The 12,787-nt window shown below is 34.7% G+C and overlaps 1 protein-coding gene across 2 annotated transcripts in view; it reads right to left on the minus strand.

Annotated features, from left to right (window-relative positions):
• The window catches only part of STXBP5 (syntaxin binding protein 5), a 214,002-nt gene that overhangs the window by 20,154 nt on the left and 181,061 nt on the right, over window positions 1–12,787 (minus strand). For both annotated transcript variants that reach the window (XM_036767272.1, XM_036767271.1), the window contains 3 exons: window positions 11,382–11,621; window positions 7,740–8,109; window positions 2,461–2,626 (listed from right to left, as the gene is read on the minus strand). In XM_036767272.1, the coding sequence (XP_036623167.1) occupies window positions 2,461–2,626; window positions 7,740–8,109; window positions 11,382–11,621 (776 nt within the window). The remainder of the gene's footprint in view (window positions 1–2,460; window positions 2,627–7,739; window positions 8,110–11,381; window positions 11,622–12,787) is intronic.

Raw genomic sequence — 12,787 nt, forward strand, 5'->3', positions numbered from 1 at the left:
CTTAAAATAAGATCCAACAGGAAATTCAGTAACTAAGAAAAGTTAATAGGGACCTATGTTGTCCTCCTATGGAGGCTAAAAACGTAATTTACTCAACTGATCACCAAGCATTTATGAAGCACTAGTGCTAGACACTATGCTAAATGCTGGGGATACAAAGAAAGATAAAAAAACAACTCCTGCTCTCAGGAAGCACATAATCTAATAGGGGAGACAACATGTAAACAACTAGGTACAAACAAGTTATATACAGGATATATTGGAAGTAATCTCAGAGTAAAGACACTAAGATTAAGGAGGAATGAGAAAGAATTCGAGAAGAGGGTACTTCAGGTGAGACTTGAAGGAAGCTAAGAGACAGAGATGCACAAGGGCCAGTGAAAATGGAAGATTGGAGTGCCATATTCAAGGAGTAACAAAGAGGCCAGTGTCACTGGATTTCAGAATATGCAGAGGAGAGTAAGGTATGAAAAGACTGAAAAGGGAGGAAGGGGCCAGGTTATGAAGGGCTTTGAAAGCCAGACAAACGATTTTCTTTTTGATCCTGAAGATAATAGGGAGCAACCAGAATTCATTAAATGGGATGAATTATAATAGATTAACCTTGTTCTAAAATTCCCTTATGTTTGCATATAAGACTTGGGATAGCAATGTTGTCCTTTCATTCAATATCCTAGTAGAAAGCAAAAAAAAAGTAACTTGGTAGAGTTGGGTTTGACTTGTTCTTTACTGAATTCAGGTTAAATGATTAAATTAGAGGAACAGTATAGATTACTATAGAAATTTATGACCAGAGCTAAATAAAATATGTTTACATTTCAATGAATAACATATTTCATTCATTAATGTGTATGTAGACATTCCATTTAAAAACCTGAAAGAATGAGGATTTTTTTTTATTTCTAAAGATCAAATATTTAAGAAAAAATAGTACATAAACCTATTAGAGAAAAATAAGTAGACTGAAAAGGAATGTCTACAGATGTTCATTGTTTAGGGAATGTTGTGTAAAGGCTACATTTTTGTATGGACTACATTAAAAATATAGGCCATTATTTGTGTTCAATTCAACAAATGTTTACTAAGTATCCATTATATATATGCCCCAAGATAAGTATTGTGGATGGCTAAAATGAATAAATCACTGTTGGACATGCTAATAAACTATTAAGGAAAATTAAACATGTAATCAAATAATTGTAATATAATATATAATATAATAATAGGCAGAATTAAGTGATAGAAGAACAAAGGATCTGCTAAAAGGAGAAAGGTAAGAGGATGAAATTAGAGAAAGGTTTCATGATCAGATGTTATCTGAGTTGAAATTTGAGTAGGATTGCTTTCTTTTTGAATTATTATCTTAGTGAATACTAAAACTGTTACCAGAGGAATATCACATGTAAACTTTTCTCAGAAAAAGACAAACAGTATCCATGAAGAATGTTTATCCATTAATGTACAATCTAGGTTATCCATAATTAGTGGATTGTGAATTTTCCCTCTCATATTTAATAATGTATACCATAGTACATGCCAAAGGACAGATATAATTTGTTTTAAGAAAAAGCTGAATTTATAAAATAGATGATTTAGTAGTATCTATATTACATCAAAAGGTTGACAAAGGTCCATTTAAATAGTTTTTCTTAATATGAAGTAACATTCAATTTGCCAGTTGCTTTTTAAAGATTTATATATATTTCAAGAACACATCTATTTTGCAAAATGATTACAAACTGCAGTGTTTCTAATACTGGCAGTACAGTAATCACTTGGTACGAGTGGTAGGAGTCATAGCTCCTTAGCTAAAGAGTTATGCATATTTTCATACAAATAGGCCAAAGTATTTAGAGACTATCTTTTTCTCTTTTTCCTTCTCAAATGTCTGTATGTATATGTATACACACAACTCTACAGATAAACTCAAATATATATCTACAAAGATCTGAAACAGAATTAGAATTCTCTGCAAGCTACACAATCACCTTTTCAAGTAATACTTAATTTTCCCCCCAGTGTTATATGCTATATTAGTGTTGGCAATACAGCATTTCCTAATTCTTTAACTGGAAGGAAAAATAGATATATTGAAAAATAGTTTATATGTTTATAGGCCACTAGATAAATCATGTAGAATAAGACAAGAATTTAGTACTACCTCCTCATTTTAGAGGTAAAGAAAATGATGTCTAATGAGCTTAAGCGACTTGTCTAACGTGAAATAAGTATTAAGTGGTAGGGGCAGAATATGAATCCAGATTACAATTCTAGCACTCATTCCACTGTGAAACTGTTTGTAGCACACGCACCACATAAATGTCTTATTAGAACAGGTTTTAAATTTGATCATGCAAGGCCATCAAACAAGTCATCACTATGGTATCAAGAACCAAGAGTATATGGATCCTCACAGGAGAAATCACCTTTGAAGAAACTAATAATATGTTTGTTATTTACCTGGAGATTTTCACAAGTTTCTTGACTGTAGGTGAGTCTCTGAATTTCTGTAGGTGAGACAAGATACAATGCTTGTCCATTGTTGGTGAAGCAGAATGTTCTTGCTATCCTCATGTTGGTAAGTGGCAGGTAATATACATCCAATAGTGGCCTTAAACTTGGCAAACTTGAGAAAAGAATTAAAACATTATTAATAATATATAAGGGTAGACTTTAGCCTCGAAAAAGATTAGCTTTTTTACTTAAGTTTATAATATCTTTTTTGTCACTATCAATTAGAACATTAGTAAATCTGAACTTTAAAATATGAAACCCAATTAATATTAATCAAAAAACCATTTTAAAGATGAAATCCTTAAAAAAGATATACTGAGGGAACCAAAGATTAATTAATTAATAGGAATTTTACTTAGGTTATCACCAAGAAACTCTTATCTCTAGACAGCATTGGTTTCTGGATGATAGTCTGTAGGGATTTCAACTATATATGTAACTGGTACTGAAGCAAAATTCTTCTATGTAATAAACCCCAATTGCAATCCTCAAGATTCTGTTCTTGAAAAAGGAATGGAGTTTTAATTGCTTAACAGGAAGTTACAATTACTATAGTAGTATGTGATAACATCATTAGTACAGTTGCTAGACTATATTATTGTATAACTTCTGTCTATGTAGGTTAGCGAATAAGTGAGTCTCATGGATAATTTAAAGGCACCCCCACCTAAACTTTTTCTCTCCTGGAAAATGGAAGTTCAGGGCAAGAACTGTTTCTTGTCTGTGTATTTGTCAGCTTCTAGCAGACCATCTGCTATAAATGCCTCCTGAAATGGATTGAAGCTATTAACTACTGACATAGATAGAAGATAATTCTGTTTTTTAAAATAGTACCTCATGCAATTCACAGTCATCTAACATTTATTAAACCACATTGTTAATATTTTTTAAAATATTGAAACATTTTCCAGCTCAAGGTACTTTGAATGATTTTCCTTTGCCACACATACTCCTCCCCCAACTCAAGAAACTCCAATGACTGTCCATCACCTCTAGGATCAAATACAAAATCTTCTGGCATTCAAAGCCCTTCCTAAACTAATCCCCCAACTTTTCCTGTCTTCTTACACCTTACATTCTATCAAGTCCTTTCTGATTCAGTGACAAGGGCCTCTTTGGTACTCCCTGAACAAGATATCCCATCTCTCACGTTTGTATATTTTACTGGCTGTCCCCCATGCCCAGAATGCTCTCTCTCATCTCCACTTGCTGGTTTCCCTGGCTTCCTTCAAGTATCAGTTAAAATCCCACCTTGAACAGTCTTCTATAGGAAGTCTTTCTTAATCCCTTTTAATTCTAGTGCCTTCCCTCTATTGATTATTTTCCTATTTATCCTATTTTAGCCTGTTTGTACGTAGGTGTTTTGCACGTTGTCTCCCTAAGCAGATTGTGAGCTCAAGGGCAGGGACTATCTTTTGCCTTTTTCCTGTATCTTCAGTGCTAAGCAAAGTACCTGACACACAGTAGATACTTAAAGGCTTAAAGACTAACTGATTTTAGGTTAGGTGAATTTTAGTTAAATTTCTTTGTTGGTTGCTATAAAAAAAATCTTGTAGGATTATTTGAGGATCAAGAAGAATTCTTTTTTTTTCCTGTTGCACTGTGTATATAAAGTGCTCTTTGATTTTGTTTATGGATTTCGACATTTTAAAAAATCAAATCTTGACAATTTACTTTTTGTGATTTTTTGCCAGTTTTCAAGGCCTGACAAGAAATGTCAAAATGGTTTCAATATGACTTTATTCCTTCTTTGCAATGTGCTTTCATGGGGTCACTTATAGTTGTCAGTCCTTTCAAAAACTCCATACGTGTATTGGCAATGGCTCTTCATACACGCTGGTGTCAATTCTTTCTATATCATGGATATGAGTGACTTTTATTGATCTTATTTGATATATCATTTGATATATTCTCCAGTCTACAATTTCTTTTCCTATTTGATATTCATTTATTTTATTCAAACCTGTTAAATTGTATGTAGTTAGAATTATCTATGGAATAAAAAAAACAACAACTGTAGATCTTGGATTCTCTCAGCCACAGTTGTGAAATATACCTAAATGTGTTTTCTTCTTCCATTAAAAATGAATTTTATTTCAATCAGCAAACCTTTGCCCTCCACTTCCTACCTGCCTCAAATTGAGAGAGAAAGGCAAACAAAAGCCCAGTTATAAACATGGATAACCAAGGACAACCTTCCTGAGTACTTCATCTCCATAAAGAGGTGGGTTGTCTCCTGTCCTCTGGAGTCCACATTGGTCATGGAGCTCCTCAGCATTCCTGAGTCCTTCACCTCTATTGGGAGGTGAGTAGAGGTGGATAGACTCTATTTCACTGTTCATCCTCTAGAGTCCACATTGGTCATGGATCTCCTCAGCATTTCCCAAGTCATTTAGAAGCATTTCTCATTTCATTATCATTGCCACTGTAGAAGTTGTCCTGGTTCTGCCCACTTCACTTTGCATCAGTTCAGAGGAATCTTCCCAGGATTCTCAGAAGCGTCCCCTTCCTCCTTCCTTCCAGCAGCACAATCACAGTCCATCCTCAATTCCGCCATTTCCATGCCACATGGCTCCTCTTCCTCATCTTGGGCCTCTGGGGGGGATAGGCCCTGAAGAGCTAAGGCCAGTAAAGGTCACAGTCAGAGGCCCGGGTGTCTCTCCCCAGTCCCTCAGACTGGGATGTTTCTGCTTCTTGATCCTTCCTTGGGGGTAGGAGACTGCCCCCAGGGGATCTGGAGCAGGGGCTCCACCGAATTGCTTCCCTGGGGCCCCTGAATGATCCAGGAAATGGACAATTTTGAAAGGAGGCATCCCCTCACCTACCCCAAAACAATCAGCCCCTTGAGGGCCCCTGGGGGGAGGAGGGCACCTGGGTTCAGGTCCAGGGGAGAGGGGGAGTGTCCTGGGGGATGTCCTGGGATCTCCAGGGACCCACGACGGACGGAGAGGAGGTCAAGAAGAATTCTTTCATCATCCACTGAGATCTTCTTCCTCATCAAAGAGTGGAGGTGCAATAGTATACTGTAGAGAGGAAGACTAGATTCTGGGTCCCAATCACAATTTTTAAACATCTTGTCCATGGTCATAGAGTAAGTTCCTAAAACTCTGTGATCCTTACCTTTATCAGCTGTAAAATGAGCAAAATTATCCTTCCACTCTACCTACTTCATAGGATACATTCCTTCACCAAATAAATGTTTATGAAGTCTCTCCTATGTGTTAGGCTTTTAGAACATATAAATATAAATACACACACACACACACACACACACACACACACACACAGAATGCAGAGTAATTTCTGGCAGCAGGGTGGGCAGAATGTCAGGAAGTACAAGGCCTAGTATAAGGAGTGACAAAATGAACATTACAGGAAGGTAGGCATTCAAATATGTGGAGGTCAGGAAGGAATGTATTCCTTCAAAGGCATGGAGATTGGAGAGAGAACAACATATATGAAGAATAAGTAACCCAATTAGACTGGAATGTAGCATGTACTGAGGACAGAAATTTGAAATAAGCCTGGAAAGTTTGACAGTGCCATATCGTAAAGGGCTTTAAATGCCAGAACACTTTCTTCATTATTTTGGTGAGGAAAGCACTTAAGCTTTCAAGTGTTATATACATGTGGGTGATTGTTGCTCATAGGCCATCTTGACCCCACTTGGTAATCTTTCTTTTCTGTTTTTCCTTACGTTTCCTTTACATTCCCTTACTCTCTTATACTTCTAACAAACACCTTGGCCTTCTTTTTCCCTTGTTCCATCATTATACTAAAATTACATTAAAGTATACAAGCTAAAAGGAAGGTGAGAGAATACTAATTCTAAGTACTAATTCATTATTAGAAGTGATACTTTTTAATTAAAGAGGGAAAGTTCTTATGACTTTTTTATGAGTAAAAGATGAGTATGTTTTATAACTTATTTAGGTTTCAATTACCTCAAAAATTTTATCAGGCTTACTACTTACTTGTCAAACTCTGAAAAGTGAATTTAATTATTTGGAGGCCAGCAGTCACATAAAAATAAAATTAATATAAATATTATAGTTATAGAGTCACTGTGGTATAGTAAACATAGTGCTGGCCTTTGAAGTCAGTCAAATCTCACATCTTGACACTACTTGTATAACTCTGGAAGAGTCACCAGGCAGCTCCCTCAGATGTAGCACAAAATCATATCTCTTATGGTATAGAAACAACATAGCTACTTAACAGGTCTGTAGAAATATTATAGAATGTAAATCATTATTGTCAACAGTTAAAAACAACAATGGCCATTATCATACCATGTATTGCTATTTTATTCTGTAGCATACTTAGGATATAGAAAAATAGTGAAGCATACCTTAGAATATGTACTTAACTTATGGGCTGATTAACTTCCTTATATGTAAATTTGAGATTAACATTTGCACTATGTACCTTATGAAGCTTTTTTAAAAGTGCTTTATAAAACCCAGATTGCTATATAAATGTGAATTATCCCACACACTCTTATGGTTTGTTCTTCAAAGGAGTAGGAAAAGAAAATGCTATCCAGTATCTACAAATATATAAAGAGATTAAATCACGCTATGTCTCCATCTAGGGCTCATATATTTGTTTGATATAAAGGCATTTCCTTATTTAAATATACAAAACAAACTCATGAGCCAATAAAAACCTCATACTTAAACAGAATACTGTTGTTTTTTGTCCTTCATTTTTGAAGAGAACCATGACATCAGGAGGTGATGCAATGACATGTAAGTGAATTGGATTTACAAGAGGGAGGGCTGTGCAAAGTAACCAGCCTCACTTTCTCCTCCAGAGCCATCTGGGTCCAGTGGCCAGATACAGATCAGGACAATTTAGTGGAAAGATGTTTACCTTGAGACATATTGATTTAGATCTGCCAATAAGAAACCCAAGCTAAGTCTAACAAGTAGTTAGAAGTATTAGACACGAGCTGAGAGGAAGGTCATGAATTACCTATATAAATTTAGTGGTCTTCTACATAAAGGAAGGGGAAGGGAATAAGCACTTACTTAGGCCCTGGATGCAGCTTTTTTAAGCTAGGGTCTTTAACAGGTCTCACTTTGACTGAGGAAACATTCATTCAGTGATTAAGGATTAAATACTTAAATAGAATACTGAAAGGTCATGGAAGGAAGACATTTTTCTCCTCTCTCTAAAAAAAAAACAAAAAACCTTGCAAAATAATCCTAAATTTCTCTTACCTAAAAGTCATAATATGTCCATTGGCACAAAAACATGCAAGGCAAATACTATTGCTCAATGCCACTATATCTCCACGAAGAACAAATGAGGTGTCTGTTATATTTTGCTTATAAGCACAGTTCTGAGTTGGCAGTGAAATCACTTTTGCTTGCTTTTCAGAACAAATCACTGCATATTGGTTTTCGTTGATTTCCTGAGAGGAAGAGGGAGATACAGAGACTGGTCGCCGTTTTTTCAACTTATCCTTTTCATCTTTTTCTTCAGGCATATTATATTCTCTCCAGGGTTCATATGCTGGTGGCACTAAACATCCAGTGGTATCTAGAAATGCCATTCTTAGGATTCCCCCTTTTAATCTCAATATGGTACCTAGGACAAAGAAATTCATCAAATAAAGCTAAATAAATTTCAACATTAACAAATTTCCCAATCTGAAATAATTTCCCCCAACTTACTATCCACAAAAATTGAATTCAAATTTCAGACACTAAAGTAGTGAAATAGGAAAGAGAATTTCCTCAAGATAAAGCCTCGAAGAGAGAAATATTAATTACAAATCTCACAATCTAATCAGAAATTATTTATTCTGTAAACTCAATTAGATTACTATTAAGTGATTTCCATGCCATTAAGTTGGTATACTAGTTGAAGTGTCCTAGAACTATTTCTTCATCAACATCCAGTTTTTCCCACAGGTTACTGTACTTATATTAGAGGAAGTAGACTAGGAGTTAATGGCTATAATCTTCTATCATCTAATCTCCAAATGAGATTTCTATTTTTTTTAGCTGTTTGAAGAAAAATTAAAGATACACATACATGGCATTACTTCAGCCAGTTTAGTAATAAGGCTTCTTTATTTCATATGACTACTATTTTTTTCCTAAAAAATTGTGAAATGTATTTTATCTCTTTTCATTTAGAAAAACATGACACAATAATTTTGGCAATGTCCTTAAATCTGTCTGCAAGTACATGTGGAATTAACCTAGTATTCCAGTCCTACCTTTCAAAAAGATACCTGTTTTCTTTTCTTCCAACTTTTATTCATTGTCTTCTGAAGCTCATAGGGGTTTTTACTAATTAAATGAAACCATTTGAGCAGCTTGGTTAATTAAGTGGAATATATTAAGTTTGAAACCATATACACTATACCAATATTTAATTCTTAGAGTATTCTAAAGCTAATTTTCTTTCTAGACCGATTAGTCATGTTCTTCATTATTTTAGAGACTCATTCTTTTTATACATTTGCATTATGAGTGACATGAAAGATACAAGTATTTCTGATAATTTTGTAAATAAGATTTAATGAATGATGGCAGAGTATATGCATAGGCTCTGGATAGCTAGATTTCCTAGTACATAAGTCCAGATAATAATTTAATTTAAAAGATTTATTTTGTAATTAATTAGAAACTTGTGTGCCACTATGCATCTCACAATAATGAAGGTAAATGTTGGCTTTTACTAGCAAGATTAGAGAGAACAATAATTTGGAGTAGACACATAGGCAAGACAGCCCCAAATCATCTTGTATTAATGCTATTGCTGGTCTTATTTATAGGACTGTTGGTTACAACATGGTCTGATTATATTGACCCCCCCTCCCCCCACCCAGATCACATTACAGAGGTTTCCAAAGCACAAATCATGTCTATTGTTGTCTTAAAAAAAGTTAAGCAATTTAATATATAATTTTTACATATGTTTAAATGCAAAAAATAAAGGTGACTCTCATTTCTTCTCTCTACTCAAACTACTACCATCTTACTTTAGAACTTCATCATCTTTTGATAGATTATTCTGTCCCCTAATTTGTTTTCCTGCCTCAAGTTTCTCACATTCAAATTCATCCTACGCATGAGTGACAAAGCAATTTTCCTTAATAGTAAAATCTGGTCATATAACTATTATTCAATCAACTCCAGTGGCTTCTTTTTGCTTCTACAATAAATAAAATTCCTCTGTTAACTTTTAAAACCTTATGCAACTTGGAACTAACCTATATTTCCAGCTTCTCTGGACATTATAGTTCCTCTTACACATTTTAATTCAGTCAAACTGGCCTCTCTTTTTTTTTTTTTTTTTTTTACAGATGACACTCCATCTCTCATTTCTTTATCTTTGCATTAACCATCTTCCCATGCTCAGACAGTAATCCATGCTTAACTCCACTTCATATAATTCCTTTCTTCATTTAGAAAACACAGTTCAAAGCAGCACTTTCAACGTCTTTCCTCATTCTCTCCAACTGCTAGTGCTCTCCTTCCCAAAATGTCTTATATTTTATATTGCATATACTTGCAGCTAGGTGGCACAGCAGATAGAGTACAAGGCCTGCAATCAGTTAGATCTGATTTCAAAAATCTGGCCTCTGACGCTTACTAGCTGTGTGACCCCGGGAAAGACACTTAACCCTGTTGCCTCAGTTTCCTCATCTGTAAAATGAGTTGGAGAAGGAAATGGCAAATTGCTCTAGTATATATGCCTAGAAAACCCCAAATGGGGTCAAAAAGAGTCAGACACAACTGAAAAACGACTGAACAACAACAAATATATTTGCATTTACTTACTTTGTACTCATTATATTTATATATATATGTATATATTCTATGTATGTATTTATATATTTAACTGTTGTCTCTCCCATTAGAATAGGCAGAGTAAAGAATGTTTCATTCTTTGAATATACTCAGTGCCTAAGAGCACCTGGCACATAATAAATACTTAAAAAATACTTAAAAATACTTGTTGATTGATTGAAAACAAAAGCTTTTAACTTCCAGAGGGCATAAGTCTTTGACTTCTTTATTATCCTTCAGAGAGTCTAGCACTATGCTAGTACACATGAACGGTCAATTACTTAAATCGAAAAAATATGTTCAAGTAAATAAAACTGAAATGCATTAAACAAAACTGAATTGTTTAACACAAGGCCAATTCATAACTAACACACTAAAAGTATAACTTAATACAAACTCTAAGCTTTATGTAGTATTTTAAAACTATTCCAAAGGAAATTATGAGGGGTCAACATTGATGACTGAAGTGAAGCATACTAACGATCAATACTTATGTAATTCAGGATAACCGGGTTTAAAATAAACACTCAATCTTGTGGACTTAATTGTTTCCATGTATATTAGTGTCCAGTGTTTATACAGTCTAACCTCATTTTCAATATATGAAGACAATGACTTATACATGATTTTTGTTTGTTACATTTCTTGGCAACAAAAACTTTGAGTTGTATTTTCTTATACCCTAAGTGGGGAAAATGTCTTTTAAGACTTCATATCCATAAAAAGCAATCTTAGAACGCTCAACAATGTTATATTTTGCCTGTTATTTGTACTTTTGCCTTGAAAAGCAGAACTTATTACTATATCATTCTGCCCTAAAATATTTATTCTGTCATTTTCACCCAATAATAATTTTAGTCAACATTCATAGAAAAAAATGTTTGTAAGCTCTCCTCTCAGGTCCTATGCCATGTATAGAAAAAAAAATAGCCTTACTAAATTCATCAATTCTTGGGATCAACTGATTATGAAAATAATAATAATAAAAAGCCTCCTATTTAAACACAACATTGGAAACTTGTGTGGGTTTTAAATATATTCATCAGAAATACTTACCACTTGGAGATACAATTACTGGCTGAAGGAGTCTTTGTTCTCCACATGGAGGAATGTTCAGCGCGATGACAAGCACTGTACCTAAAGTAGTCCCAACCCATAGGCATGGGGAAGGTGAAGAATCAGTCTTTCTTGTATAAGTTTCACAGAAATGAAGAGCTGAAATTGCTTCTCGGGATTCTTTGTCAATACTGGTTACACTTGAACTCCGTGACCGACTGAAGGAATTGTCTTTTATGTCTGAAACAACCATAAATTGGTTCAATATAAATGGGTCAAGTAAGAAAATGGCAGATATTTTTGCATGAACTCTTCCCTTAAGATTAATTTCCTTACAACTGAAAATTAGTCTACCTACATGACTTAATGTTTTTCAATTATTTTGATTACCTATATAGTAGGTTAAATATCCACCCTGCTTGGTATCATTAGGTATCTTTGCTTGCATAAACTGCTCTAGTTCCCTGACAGATATGTATACAATGAGACTCTTGATCAGCTCCCATTTAAGGGAATACCATCCTCCTAGTTACCTCATATTCCCAATCTTGGAGCTGTTCTCAGTGCTTTGCTTTCTAATTCCACCCCTATAGCCAATCAAACTGTTAAGTTTTGAGGAGTCTATGTCTGCAAAATCTGTCTCCATCTTCTTCATTACTCACCTGGACTATCATGATAGTCTCCTACTTGTTGGTCTCCTTGCCTCTATCTCTCACCGTCTCTAATGCATTTTTCACATAGTTCCCAGATCGATATGTCTACACATCATATCTGATCATGTTAGTCCCCCGGTCAAGAAAGCTTGAAACCCTTTTCCCTCTAGGATTAAACATTACCGTCTCTAGCACTTAAACCTTTCATTGATTTTTCTCCAACCTATTTTACAACCCATTTAACCTAACTTCCCTCATGATTCAAGTCAAAATGGCCTACCTGCTATGCCCTGTATGTGACATTTCCATCTTTGTGCCTTTCTACTGGCTGTCTTCCATGCCTTGAATACTTTGTCTCCTCATCTCTGTTTCTTACTGCCAACAATGAGCAGAAGGTTTTTCTGGTCCTCCAAATATTAATGCTCCCTCCCCACCTCAAAATTATTTGAATTTACTTTGAAAAATATTTTGTATTCATCTCTATGTATACTATACATAATTTTATAGTTGGAACAGAGCTCAACATCCATCTAGTCCAATCAATACCAGATAATCAATCTCCATTAAAACTTTTGAGTGCCTACTGTTTCACTCTAGGAGACTATAAGAGCCTAAAGGCAGAAATCGATTCTCTTTTTTTGTCTTTGTATCTCCAACACCCAACATGGTATTTGCTAATAATAGGGACTTAATAAATATTGTCTTAAACTGAACCAAATTACAAATCAACAAACATTTATTAGATGTTTACTA

Source organism: Trichosurus vulpecula, chromosome 7, assembly GCF_011100635.1.
Source record: "Trichosurus vulpecula isolate mTriVul1 chromosome 7, mTriVul1.pri, whole genome shotgun sequence".
Classification (NCBI taxonomy): Eukaryota; Metazoa; Chordata; class Mammalia; order Diprotodontia; family Phalangeridae; genus Trichosurus; species Trichosurus vulpecula.